Source organism: Bombyx mandarina, chromosome 21, assembly GCF_030267445.1.
Source record: "Bombyx mandarina strain Sakado chromosome 21, ASM3026744v2".
NCBI classification, from domain to species: Eukaryota; Metazoa; Arthropoda; class Insecta; order Lepidoptera; family Bombycidae; genus Bombyx; species Bombyx mandarina.
The window spans coordinates 4,433,575-4,448,251 of record NC_143227.1 but is presented as its reverse complement, the minus strand read 5'-3'; the positions used below and the strand labels follow the sequence as shown (position 1 = coordinate 4,448,251).

Here is a 14,677-nt window from a genome sequence, read left to right as displayed (position 1 = left end):
GTGCATTCGTATGTAGCGATGCACCGGTGTTCGAATCCCGCAGGCGGGTACCAATTTTTCTGATGAAATACGTACTTAACAAATGTTCACGATTGACTTCCACGGTGAAGGAATAACATCGTGTAATAAAAATCAAACCCGCAAAATTATAAATTGCGTAATTACTGGTGGTAGGACCTCTTGTGAGTCCGCACGGGTAGGTACCACCTCCCTGCCTATTTCAGCCGTGAAGCAGTAATGCGTTTCGGTTTGAAGGGTGGGGCAGCCGTTGTAACTATACTGAGATCTTAGAACTCATATCTCAAGGTGCGTGGCGCATTTACGTTGTGGATGTCTATGGGCTCCAGTTACCACTTAACACCAGGTGGGCTGTGAGCTCGTCCACTCATCTAAGCAATAAAAAAAAAAAAAAAAATTTATAAATTAATATGTGTTTTTACTTTAAGTTTTTAACACTAAACTTTACTACAGTTAGAAATTTACAGGAAATCAATATCAGGTAAGTAGGGGGTCTACCCAACACGGAAAAACATGGCAAGGGGTCTACGACACAAAAAAGTTTGGGGAACTCTGGTTTAAATGGTCACGTGTTCGCGCTATACCTACAACTACAATTGAGACCTCGATCTTCTCACTTGTGTCTGAGTGGCGGCGACATTCAGATTGAGATATTTATGGACTGCGATACGGACAACAGAGAGACCATTCGTATGCTCATTTACAGCAATCAGAAAATAATATATTAATAATATAGTATTGAAAGTATAGTATAGAAAATAATATAGTATTGAAAGGAACGTAAATTATAAAAAAAAAACGAATTAACATGGTATCGTTTTTTATTGTAGATAATCATCGATAAACCGTCAATAAACCATTTGATTTAATCTAGATCAAGATAGTGCGATATAAATGATGGGTCTTGTATAGATGTTAACAATTTATGTATCCAATTTTTTCGATGAGTCTCCGTTAAAACAATAGAAAATGTAAATATATGATGTGCTATTTATTATATATATTGAATTTCAAATGTAATTAAAACGTGCAGTTAATAGTATTTTACAAGAATTTGTTTTACTGTGTTGGGTGATATGTTGCAATTACATAGCGAGAAAAGAATACAGTTTAAATTCGATCCCGTTATTACCTAAGTTTATTATGTAATCGTTTTGTGATACGAGCCAAGACAACTAGACAAGCTAATCTGATGTTAAGTGGTTACCAGAGATCACGTTACCGCGAGAAGCTGTGACTCGCCCCTTGGCTACTAGCGAAAAGGTCCAGAGAAAAAAATTACGTGTCGTCTTCTCGCATTAAAACTGTATAATCTTAAAACTTACTAATTTTACAGGAGATAGTATGTGTCTTTTAAAGTAAGATACAATTATGTATTAATTTTGTTAATAGTAGTCAAAACATAAGTAAACTAAAAAAAAAACTAAAACTAAACTACAACTACTACGCACTTTTGACAGTATTTATGAGAAAAATACTGGTGATACCAAATGTTTACGCATATTAACTCAATTTCGAATATTTTTGGAAATTGTACACTTTTATTGTGAAAAGGCGATCATCATTATCCAGCCCTTCTCCCAGTCACCTGGGGTCGGCGCAACATGTTTTCTCCTTCCATCCTCTTCTATCATATACCATTTCTTCGCTCGCTCCTTTCTTACCCATATCGTCTTTCATGCAATCCATCCATTTCTTCTTAGGTCTACCTCTTCCTCTATATCCTTCCACATTCATAGTTAACATTCTCTTAACCAACCTCATTTTCATTTCGTCTCATCACATGTCCAAACGAAATAATGCGAAAAGGCGATGTAATGAACAAAGTGAATGGCACCTACTGAATGGTGAGGTTAAAGTATGAACTGCACTCGTGTGTAACGCTTACCTGGTCGTACTGGTGCGGGAAGCAACTCGTGCGCGACTGTCGCCCGTGCAGCGGCTCGCGGTTCCGCCAGCACGCGAGTTGGCTTGCCGCGCTCAGCGACCCGTCTACGTCCCCCGAGTACTGCAATACATTCGTTCTTCAGCTCACCTTAGCCCATTTCGATAAAGCGGCACGACACGAGAACCCTCTCATCGTGGCCGCCGGTAACTACATTCCCGATCCTGCGGACAGAATGGAAAGCAGTCGACGTCACCCCAAACACGTCATTTCGGATCCTCCCGATCCACTAACGGTGCTTTTAGGTACCTCAAGTACCGGTCATCGTTCTCGTCGAAGGGCTCGACGAGTAAATTAACCCACAGACACAGACCACTGAGTTAGTCGCCTTTCCGATCCAATGGTAGATTCTGCGAAGCACGGCTCTTGCTAGGGTTCGTGTTAGCATCGTCGTCAGGTTTGAGCCCCGTGAGCTCCGTTTTTATTAGCTTCAAACTTATGTATGTTTGTAACGGAATCTTTGAATATGATTTTGACCCCCTTCAAAACGTCAGACTAACTCGAAATTTCGTGTACCTACATACTTATTAAGGACCGATAACAATTCAATATTTAAAAAATAATTGAAATCCAACTAAATAATGCAAAATAAATAATAGTTTAAAAAAACTAACAAAATACGCTTTAGAAAATCCAACTAAAAAATAGAAAATAAACTTTAATAAATTAGAATTAAAAATAGTGTAAGAAAAAATGATTTTATTGTAAAAAAAGCGTGGTAGGTATGGGCAACAGTCTCACTTTAAGCTGGAATGTATGACTCTATGTGTCAGAAAAAGATGATTGTTACACGAGCGGATTACCTTTACGGATATCTTTGATCACTAGTAAATTTCAAAATTAGAGGCATAAAGCGTTAATGTTAATAATAAAAATGTGTGCGGTCTATTCACAGTAGCAGCGTAACCATCATAATTCTTATTCCCTCGCAGGCAAAAAGTTATACCTCTGTGCCTATGTGTTTGTCCCTTTTTATTTATTTTATCAAATTTCATTTTCGGGTAAAATCAAAACCTAGAAGACGTATTCTATCTCATAATTTCGCAAGCTAAATCTTATAGACTTAGGTAGGTATATCTACTATCTCTGTTTCTTGTTTACATTTTCATTTCATAGAGTTTCAAATCAAAATAGTGCTCAAAAAGTTTTCATTTCCAAAAAGACAAAACAATGAATTCACATAAAAGTGACTTATTCTAATAATAATAACAAATAATAAGCCTTTTATTCCCTACTAAATACTGTAACAGTTATTAACAAGTAGGATCTGTCATCACTTAACTAATTTAATACACTTTGGTAGTTTTATGTAGAAACCCCGTATTGGGTAAAGGCCTCCTCCAAAGATGCCCAATTTTCTCTGTCCTGTGCGATGTTTTTCCAGTTTGGACCGGCTGTTCTTATAATCTCATCTTCCCAACGAGTCAATATCCGATAATTAAGATAATTGAGGCCTATAAAATCAAAGGCAGCTAAACGCCTTAATGTCGTAAAATGGATTAACTATGGCGCCATCTTGTTTAGTTAGTTGGACACGCTTTAGTGTTTTTTGCTGCAACAAGCTGCAACAAATGCAGCTAAATCTGTAACAAATTCAGTTCAAAAAATTTATTTTTACTCTGTACTCAAATATAAACGAAGTCTTATCATTTAAAATTCAAATTATTAGTAATATTCTCATTCTTTATAAATCTGCTTTAAAATAAAGAATATCGTAGCTACCCGAACAAAGTAATTTCAGCTTCTCAAAGCGGGAGTGTTGCTAACACTGGCCCTAGCAAGACCAGTACTTCGATGGATCGGGAGTATTCGTAATAACGTGTTTGGGGTCGAATTTTGTAGTTTACCTTAATATTTGACAGACTTGGATTTAGTTGCCTTTGATTTTATAGGCCTCAATTATTCTAATATCCGGGTTAGTAGTTGTGGTGTGTACCTGTCGGTTGTGTTGCGGGTGCGGCGGGCGCGGCTCGGGCGGCGCGCACGGGCGGTACAGCGCCAGCAGCAGCAGGTTGCTGCGCGGCACCAGCGCGCCCGCCAGCGGCCAGCGGCACGGCTGCGGCCCGCCGCGCAGCGCGTCCGCCGCCGCGCGCGTGTGCTGCGGACGCACGCACCGCTTGTCTATCTTACCAAGCTAAAGCACCTCGACGTGTCGTCTTTTCGCATTAAAAGTGTACAATTTCCATAAATACTGGTGGTAGGACCTCTTGTGAGTCCGCGCGGGTAGGTACCACCACCCCGCCTATTTCTGCCGTGAAGCAGTAACGCGTTTCGGTTTGAAGAGCGGGGCAGCCGTTGTAACTATACTTGAGATCTTAGAACTTGTATCTCAAGGTGGGTGGCGCATTTACGTCGTAGATGCCTATGGGCTCCAATAACCACTTAACATCAGGTGGGCTGTGAGCTCGTCCACCCATCTAAGCAATAAAAAACTAGCCCTAGCAAGAGCAGTGCTCCGCGGAGTCTACCACCGGATGGCGACCCACTGAGAAGGTCGGGCACCTGCAGCTGGTACAGAGGGCGGGTGCGGTCGCAGGCTGCAAAGCGCGTTCTGTTGACCAGGACTCTGTCGTCGTAAAGCGACTCGAACTGGTCCGCCTCGTAGTTCTTGCGCAGTCGGTTGCTTCGCTTCATCTTCTCTTTAACAGTTTCCGCGGCGACGCTTGCTCCTACGGAACCCAACGAGATTGAACTTTGAAGCTTCACATTTAAATGATTGCGAATTGTGCCGGCTGAAGTTAGCTTATCATACATTCAGTTATGTTGCAACGTATCGGGCCATTACGGAGTAAGTTAATCGCACCTAGCTCGTCAACAAATATACCTAGTCACATTAAATATTGTATTATAGCCTCGTAAATCCGTGTTCAGTAAAGTTATAGAGTATCTTAATTTACCGATGTCTGAACTTACCCTGACGTTCAGAATATAATAACCAAAGTAATACGATAAGTGTTCTTTAAGGGCCTATGCACACCACGTTTTTTAAACGCGCCGTCGACGCGCGCTTGTAGCGATACAGACGTGATACGCACGCAAGTCAGACGCAGCCCGTAGACCTTTGCACACCTGTATAAATTCAAATACGCGTTTAAATCGATACAGAAGCGATGTTAACGCTTGTATAGATACACACGCGCGTTAGCATCGCGCTTGTATCGATAAAAACGACAACAAACCGCTCTGTAGGATAAAAGCGCGCCGTGGACGCGCGTTACTAAAATGCGTGTCGACGGCGCGTTTAAAAAATGTGGTGTGCACAGACCCCATGACACATTTAGTTCCGCTTGTAGGTGTGCGACGTCATGTCCGGCTTAAGCAGAGGACGCTGTTGTCTTATTCATTTATGGCATTGATGGATAAAGGCACTGAGTGGTCACTAGAGCTCACCGACATCACAACGTGAGTGCCACCACACACAAACCGTAACTGCGAGTCCGCTTCGCGGCACAAATAGGCAGGATCGTGCTACCGACCCGTTTGAGCTCACAATACCCCATAGGTACTACCAGTAAATCTAAGTTTTATTTTTGAATGATCACGTGGTTACCTCAGTACTTACCGGCGTTCACAATCGTCAAGAGTCCGATAAACTCTTGCGCAACACGAAGGACTAAAGCGATCGATCGCCATAACGATTTTAATATAGAAGGCACCATCTGGAGGAATAATGAATCAGACTTAATAGGTGTTTTTTTTTTAAAATCGTATAATAATTAATAGCAGAATGTCGTACACCACGTCTGTCACCGCGGTAAATTTTGTACAATCGAAGCATCGGTAATTATAAAATGAAAAGCTCAAGCCCTGTTAGTATTTATATAGTATTTATAGCTGATCCGGCAGACTTCGTAGTGCCTCAGTCGATAAATAAAAGACCTAAGCTTTTGTATCAAAAAACTTAAAACAAACAAAAGGAATCTGTCCGACGGGAGACACATCAAAGGGAAAACAAAATTGTTATTTTATTTTATTCCGAGCATTTTCATATTTATCTACCTTTTAATTCTCCTCTGGACTTCTACAAATAATTCAAGACCAAAATTAGCCAAATCGGTTTTGCCGTTCTCGAGTTTTAGCGAGACTAACGAACTGCAATTCATTTATATATATATAGATTACAAAATCTTTTGTCTTGCCAGGTTAGAAAAAAAAAGCTTTTGTACTTAATTCTTTTATTGCCATAATGTAAAAATTTCGGAATGATTTTGCCTTTCTAAAGGTCGATCTGCAATTAATCGCCGGGTAGTGGATTCATGTATCTCTCACCAGGGCCGCGCTTGACTTGTTTGTGGAAGTGAAGCACACGCTCTGGTAGTCGTGCAGCCAGTTGAGTTGATAAACGGAAGCGTTGAGCAGCGCCGCCATCGCTGCCGGATGTAGCGCGGCCAGGTGCACCCCGGCCCCCCCGCGCGGCGCCACCACCCACCCCGCCTCGTCCACCACCACGCACATCCACGTCTCGCCGTCGCACGACACCTCGCAACTCTCCTCATCTTCCTCCGCGCACTGTCGTAGATTTAGTATTTATGTGTTTTTTTTTACGATAACTGGTGGCCCGAATACGCCTTTCCAGTTTTACCGGGACAGGCAAGCAAAGGCTCAGCCAGGAGGGGTGGCATTTGCTAACAGCCGCCCGAGCGCCTCCGAAGGAGAACTAACAACTCAAGAGCAGCTGCTTTGCGAATGAATCTACTACCGGATCGGAATCGCGACCCGCTGAAGAGATCTGGCGAGAAACTCAGCGGGCATCTCAACTTGTATTGCAATTAAGATTAAGAATACTATCTAAATTATTGTTTTATGATAGTTACCGCTAGTTTCAAATATAGTCATAAATATCTGTCAGAATCTGACGATAAAGAGTATCACCGTAGGCTGCGACTTGGTTCTGCCCTAGCATTGCTGTCGTCTGCTTACATGAGCAATAAAAAGAACCAGTCTCTCTATAAATTCACACGTTTTGTGAGAACCCGATGATCAACAAATTGAAACATACTTCTTCTCTATGAAATAAATGAAAACCGTTTTTAAATAAAAGTGGTTATTGAAAGAATATAGAATCGAAATTGGGTGTTCTTATAGCTCTGTATGCAGAAAAGTATACAGCCCACCTGGTGGTGAGTGGTTATCGCTGCTCACGGACATCAGTAATCGCAGGGGCACAGCGAAGCCTCTACCTATCGTTAAATACTTTTCGTAAGCCTCGTTTGCACAAAGTCAGGTTATAGCGCTGTAGAGAGGAGTTCATTCACCAAAGCCGGGTGATACGTGGCAAAAAAGATCCCTGTTTTAACAGTATGGATAAACTCTCCGCCAGTAGTGGGCGGTGCAATGATAAAAAAGGGTCGAAGTGTTTGAGTGCTCTGGCCCCATGGAACATAGGGTACACAATAGAGAGAACCAAAATCCCTCCGTTAGTCAGAAGCTCCCAATGGTTCTCGAGAATAGGATTATCGACAATCCGAACGGTCTTACTGCCTATTTTATCCTTATAGTTCACATTATGACATTTATGATTTCTTGACACCGAGTAGACTATCAGCTTGCTCAGCAATTTCCCTCTTATTCAAAAAGTCCTCCAATTTATAGAATCTCAATAAAGGGGGCTTAAACTGATGTAACTCTATTAGCTTACCGGAATTAGCTAAACTCACCGGAAACTTAGTGATGCTGTTGAGTAAATCGTCCAGGTGGCTCGGGTAGAAGTGGAAGCCGGTTACACCGATGATGCCCTTGTCCGGGGAGGTGAGGGCTCGAGCAGCCGTTAGCCATTGTTGGCTGACAGGCACCTGTCAACATTAATTTGTTTAAGTAGCCGTCCCAACGAAGTGATCACCAACTCAAGATCAGCATCAGGTGGGCCGTGAGACAGTTCGACCGTCCCGGCAACAGTCTACTCTTGGGGGCACGTTATCCTTTGTCGTATCACTCCTGTCAGAACAGTCGTGGTCGTCATTCAGTATCATTGCTGTGGACTGATGTTATGCGCCTCACGAGCAATCGCCACCTCTCCCGGTTTCTGGTGAGCCTGGTACACTCATGCAAACAACCGCCAATTGCCGGCCTAGTTAGGTTTTTAAAAATCAAAAGCAATACAAGTCGGCATAAGAATTAGTACAGGGAAGGGCAAATATACTTAGTCAAGGTCGGAATGGGAGTAAAACAGATTTTTTGCAGTGCAGAAGGTCATTACATTAATAAGGCGATAAAACATAATTGAAGATATGAATGGTGACGTCCGCAAAGATATAATACATGGCACTCATATTTGAAAGTACGACAGCAAATTGCATTTTGATAATATCTAATCGTAATCAGATCTTTTTGTCGAAATGTTACAATTTTCAGGGAATCAATAAATAAATGATTCGAAGGAAGTATAGTTACAATTTATCAGCTCTAAAATTAATTTTAGTTTGTGTTCATAAGTGCACGCATTTCGCTAATTTTTATTTTTGAGATGGGTGGATACTTCACGACCCACCTGGTGTGAAGTGGCTACCCGGAGTCCATAGACATCTATAACGTAAATGTTGCCACCCACCTTGAGGCATGAATTCTAAGGTTTCAGTTTTACAGTACAACGGCTGCCCCACCCTTCAAGCCGAAACGCATTACGGCTTCTCGGCAAAAATAGGTCTATCTACCTACTCACAAAACAACCTACCACGTACCTAATTACGTAAATTATAATTATTGTCAGTTTGATTTTTATTACACGACATTATTCCTTCACCGTGCAATTCATTTGTGAACATTTCTTAAGTAGGTACGTATTTTATTAGAAAAAAATGTATCTGGCTGCGAACACCGTTACATCTTCTTCACCTACAGATTCTCTGTAAATATTACTACCGAGGGTTAGGTTTTCTTCAGATGGTTTTCAAAACTTAAAGAATTTCTTATTTCGATATTAACTAAAATAAAACGCTCGTGCTATTTAGATTCTTCTACGGTTCTGTACGTCAAGCACGAAAATCCATCGAATTAATAATGTAAATGTATCGAGTCCTCGATACGAAAACGGATTATTTTACATTAGACCAGGGGCTCCTAAGCTTATCTTGTCTACTGCCCACTTTGAGAATACATTATTTTTTAGCGCCCCCATTTTTTCACCTACTTAAAACCACTGTAGCGAAAGCTCAGTCGCTGTCTATGAGTTCTTGATAAAAATTACAAATCGCCTCCCAAGCCTCTACACAACGCCCCCATTTTTTTCTGGGTCTCTTACCACCCCCCTTTAGGCCTACAGCACCCACAAGGGGGCGTTATCACCTACAATGGGAAAGGCTGCATTAGACGGTAGTACTCGATAGTCAGATTGAGATTTATGTTCCGTATGTCAAAACAATTTTCGTGCTCACGATTATGAGTATAAGTTTCGAGAATGTGACTATTCGATTGCGAAACGAAACTAAGTAAATTCATTCGTGCCGATGAAATTAATTCTTTTTACGGATGGTCGGGGCGCTGTTTAAATCCTACACATTTTAGCTGCCTTCAGAGTACGCTATACTATAGTGCCATATAGCAGCGTATACTTAGCCAATGATTTTTTTTTTTATTGCTTAGATGGATGGACGAGCTCACAGGCCACCTGGTGTTAAGTGGTTACTGGAGCCCATAGACATCTACGACGTAAATGCGCCACCCACCTTGAGATATAAGTTCTAATGTCTCAGTATTGTTACAACGGCTGTCCCACCCTTCAAGCCGAAACGCATTACTGCTTCACGGCAGAAATAGACGGGGCGGTGGTACCTACCCGCGCGGACTCACAAGAGGTCCTACCACCAGTAAATTAGTACAGTATAGTGTGAACGTGTCTCAATGTATGGTCTGCGTTATTGTTGTGCTATGAGCTATAAACTATAAGGTATTATATTATAGCGTAGTCTGAAAGCGGCTTTTAGCTCGATATTTATTTCATGTTGATAGCCATATGAATATTTTTTCGATAGTTATTAGTGCTCGCCCCTTTGTTCTTCGTGCGGGGTGACGTTCCGTGAGCACCGAGACGTGGTCGCTCTTTCGCTTTTTTTTTCCTACCTAGCTGAGAGCCTTGAGAGGCTATTTCAGAGTAACCTTAACTAGTAGGTGAGCTCACGGGGCTCAAACCTGACGACGTTGTTAACACGAACCTTAGCAAGAGCCGTGCTTTGCAGAATCTACCACCGGATCGGAAACGCGACCCACTGAGAAGATCCGGCGAGAAACTCAGTGGGCAGTCATTAGTGCTGGCCCCTCTGTCCCTCGAGCACTACTCACCGGCGGGGGCGGCGCGAAGCTGTTCCGGCGCAGCTGCGGGCGGCGCGCGGGCGCGTGCACGTGCAGCGCGGCGGGGCGGTGCGCGGCGCGCCGGTACCACGCCTCCCGCGGCCCGCGCGCCCACACGCTGCCCTCCACGGGCGCCGCGTGCTCGCTGGTCGCGTGGTGCACCTGCCATCGGGTCAGCCCGTTCTCTGACGGAAATATTAGAATACATTTCAAATATGGAGCATTTCCTCCGACCGTGCCTTAGTCTGTTACGCGGGGTCGGCTTTTCCTATCATTTGACGTCATTCATCTAGCTTATGTATATTATCTTCCGTAAGGTCTCTCCCCTGACGTCCTTACGGGCTTTTCGACTAAGTGAATTGTGGTCTTCCTCTATTTCTTTCTTTGTAGCCACGATGATCGTACCATCTCTGCCTAAACTTTTTGAAGTGAAACTTCATTAGGCGCGTTGAGAGTAAAATTAAACTTGCGACAGATTCGTTACGGCTAGAGAGGAAATATACAATTTAGAAGGAGCGAGAATGAGAAAATACACAGAGCGTCTCGCGAACCACTCGACCGTGAAGAGAGGGAAAGGACAAAGCGAGCTAGGTCGTTTCTCTAACACACAGCATTCCTTATTACAAGAGAAATTTGATTTAAGAAAAATTATGAAAACCACAATACTATACACCGCAACAGAAGTTTGACTTCTTTCACATGCATTATTTTTATTTCACTTTATCAACAATTTCCGCAACCTTGAAAGTATTTTATGTCATCTGTCTGCTAAAAATGGGACACTTAGAGGTAATTCGAGTGTTGGAAAAAACAAAAGGGGGCCAAAGAGATATGTAAGGAATACCGTTCGAAGATTGAAAACATTTGTTTAGTTTCCGGCTAGAAATTCGTTTCATTCATTCATTCAATGTCATTTTGAACGATAATCGAACGCTCATCTGCTGCATAAGGCTCAAATAAAGTCGCTTACCGGCTCACTCTTTGGCAACACTTTCCAGTACACAAAACTGTGGTAATACAAAAACTGTCAACATCGTCTTCACTTTCGACCGACTATAACAAAGAAGGAAGTTCTACGTTCGAATGTATGCCCTTTTTGGTCTGTTCACCGATATCGACATGTGATGAGACGAAATGAAAATGAGATTGGTAACTAACTATGAAAGTGGAAGGATATAGAGGCAGAGGTACGCCTAAGAAGAAATGGATGGATTGTGTGAAAGACGATATATGTAAAAGGGAAGTGAGCGAAGAAATGGTACCTATATGATAGAAGAGTATGTAAGAAGAAAACATGTTGCGCCGATCCCAGGTGACTGGGAGAAGGACAGAAGAATGATGAGTGTCCCGTAATGGCATATGTACAAATGCAATGCAATGCCAGGGACAGCGGCTTGACTCTGTCCCTGGCATTGCTGATATCCATGAGCGATGATAACCACTCCCCATCAGGTGGGCATATACTCGTCTGCCTACAAGGACAGTAAAAAAAGTAATATATTATTTAGTTGCAGTAGTACCACTCGCGAAGAAGGTGGTGATGGAGCCCAGCTCGCAGGTGGAGCAGTCCCGGGCCCGGTGCGGGTGCTCGTGCTCCCTGGCCCACTTGTCCGTGGCTATGGCGTCCTTGCACAGCCTCGCCATTAGACCTTCATCACCTAAGGGTAAGATAAAATTCTAATTTATTTTACACAGAAATACCAGCGCTCCTTTGACTCGGCGACATACGTTCCGGTTTGAAGGGTGGGGTAGCCTTTATATTAAAATATAACCTTAAAGTGTACCACTTAGGTTTTATAATGTAATGAATCTTGCAACTATTATTGGTGCTAATGGTATTATTGAACGCTCTGTGCATTAAGTTTGACAGTTCTAGATTAAGCCAGAACTGGCATTGTAAATGACACTTTAAAGAACAAATTCAATTTCAAATAGCAAGTAAGAAAAGTCGCAGGAGTCTTTTAAGATTGTTTTAGTGAAACGCAAATCTCGTTCAACAAGACTGAATATTTGTATTATATTTTTATATTAGTTCTTATAATGTTTTTAAAATAATTTACGGATAACCAAAACGTTCGTATTTTGTATACAAATATTTTTTTATTTTTTTATTGCTTAGATTAATGCAGTAATGCGTTTCGGTTTGAAGGGTGGGACAGCCGTTGTAACTATACTTGAGACCTTAGAACTTATATCTCAAGGTGGGTGGCGCATTTACGTTGTAGATGTCTATGGGCTCCAGTAACCACTTAACACCAGGTGGGCTGTGAGCTCGTCCACACATATTAGCAATAAAAAAAAAAGATTAGTGCGATTAAATGCGCCACCCATCTTGAGATATAAGTTCTAAGATCTCATGTATAGTTACAACGGCTGTCCCATCCTTCAAACCGAAGCGCATTACTGCTTCACGGCAGAAATGGGCGGGGTGGTGGTACCTACCCGTGCCGGCTCACAAGAGGTCCTACCACCAGTAAATATGTATAGTAGTTGTATATATAACAGTAGTGTACTTCATACTGACATTGATATGTTTTTTCGAGTAACAAAGGTGGGATGGGTGAGAATATATGATTCAGCTTCTTCATCGCGAAGTTGGGCTCGTCGCTCCGCCGCCTGATGAAGTGGAGCACCTCGGCCTCGCGGGAGTCAAAGTGGGGCTCCACGTGCCGGCAGTACAGCCTGCCAGCGGAACAAAGTTATCGAATAGCTTGAAGCCTTTAATCAACAAAACAACTGACCCAGCTGAAGTAACCAAGCAGTTACTAAAACCCATCGACTGATATCATGAAGATATAACTGTATGCAACGGCGGATCCAGGGGGGGGGTCATGGGGTCATGACCCCCCCCTGAGCTGGTTCCAGGACTTAGGTGAACCACTAATTGAACCTAATGATTTTATTTATATATTTTGTCACTATTCAGATTTTATGTAACTACATACCTTCAATATTTAATTAATTTAATATTATATAATAACTTTGTATGATGGCAAGCGTTTGGGAACGAGCGCATCGAAAATTTGACTATGTGACCCCCTCCTGGCGCCAAAGCTGGATCCGCCCTTGACTGTATGTAGTCCACGACTCAGTCGTATTCATTGTTTATTGTTCTTTATGAGTGTCGGCCCGCTGTCGACTGTTAAGTCGCTGCAGGACGCCGTAGATATCACAACCCAAATCCCATCCACCTTGGGACATGCATGTGTAAGTCTTAAGAACTATGAAGGAAGTGACAGTGGTAGAATTATCTGAATGCCGCCAATAGATTGTTGTAAAATTTAATGTTAGTTGTAAAATTAAATTGTGCTATCGATGCGTGTTCCCAAAATATATATATACGAGTTTAGGGGATATGATAGGTACTTTGCCGGTCAACGTTCTCCACGAACCCCTCGCTTGTTGATACTTCTCTTTAACCATGGGATACAAGGCCTTATCCGGGTTATACTTGCTGGAAAATCCTTCAAACCTTAATCAAGTAGTTATCAATTAAAAATAACACATTTTCAATATCTCAAGATATAAAAAAAAATGCACGTGATCTTTGAAATGGTCTCTTAATGATTGATTTAATTCGCGATAGGTACAATGTTAATACGGTAAATGTCGTTGAATATTGTCATGATTTGACCTAACGAAGCCCCACCAGTCTGGCTGCACGGCGAAGTCGGTTCGGGAGAGCGACCTCAACGCGGCTTCAGCGAGCTTCATGGTGAACTGGGGCTCGGACCCGGCCCAGGGCGCGTCGGGGGTCGGTAGCGCGACGACCACGGTGTAGTGGTCCAGGACCCTTCTCCAAAAGTATTGCCGATTTTCCAGCGTCGCCCTCATTCCGTCTTCGTAAATGTTTTTGGCGTACATGGTCATGTTGCCAGTTTCTTTATCGATTATCAGATTTCGTCGAAACTGCAAATATAGATACACAAACACAAACGCTTAATCGCTTTTATTAGTCGCAGATAAAAATAATAGGATTGGTTAAGATTTTTCGTTATATCAGTGATATCGGTTTACCTTGAGCCAATCTGGCAAGTATTGTCTGGGGAGGTGGCTGACTGCCGGCTGTTCCAAGTCGAGGAAGTCAACGGTCCTGTATCCAGGCCTCAAGACGTCTCCGTCGAACTAAACAAATTGAATTGTATTGCGGCGAAATTATAAGCACTATTGTCTTACGAGTTCTTACCAAGATCTTCATGTTTTATAAGTTCCGAATATTTCGGTGGTGTTGCAAGCGCCGTGATAGACTGAAGACTGCGGGTAGGATGTTAGGAGTAAACAAATCTGTCTACCCTCTTTCTAGTCCGTTGTTGAGCGTTATCAGTGGAACTTGATGAGGCACCCTGACAATACCTGCCCTTCTCCCAGTCACCTGGGGTCGGCGCAACATGTTTTCCCCTTCCACACTCCCCTATCATATACCATTTCTTC

The 14,677-nt window shown here is 42.5% G+C and overlaps 1 protein-coding gene across 1 annotated transcript in view; it reads right to left on the bottom strand.

The window, feature by feature from the left end:
• LOC114244507 (voltage-dependent calcium channel subunit alpha-2/delta-3) overlaps positions 1–14,677 on the bottom strand; it is a 36,012-nt gene that overhangs the window by 4,854 nt on the left and 16,481 nt on the right. The window contains exons 14-24 of the mRNA XM_089736505.1: positions 14,264–14,371; positions 13,896–14,155; positions 12,771–12,928; positions 11,767–11,904; positions 10,238–10,431; positions 7,621–7,755; positions 6,233–6,472; positions 5,526–5,622; positions 4,466–4,632; positions 3,900–4,061; positions 1,907–2,026 (exon numbers count right to left, since the gene is read on the bottom strand). Coding sequence (XP_089592631.1) covers positions 1,907–2,026; positions 3,900–4,061; positions 4,466–4,632; positions 5,526–5,622; positions 6,233–6,472; positions 7,621–7,755; positions 10,238–10,431; positions 11,767–11,904; positions 12,771–12,928; positions 13,896–14,155; positions 14,264–14,371 — 1,779 coding nt within the window. The remainder of the gene's footprint in view (positions 1–1,906; positions 2,027–3,899; positions 4,062–4,465; positions 4,633–5,525; positions 5,623–6,232; positions 6,473–7,620; positions 7,756–10,237; positions 10,432–11,766; positions 11,905–12,770; positions 12,929–13,895; positions 14,156–14,263; positions 14,372–14,677) is intronic.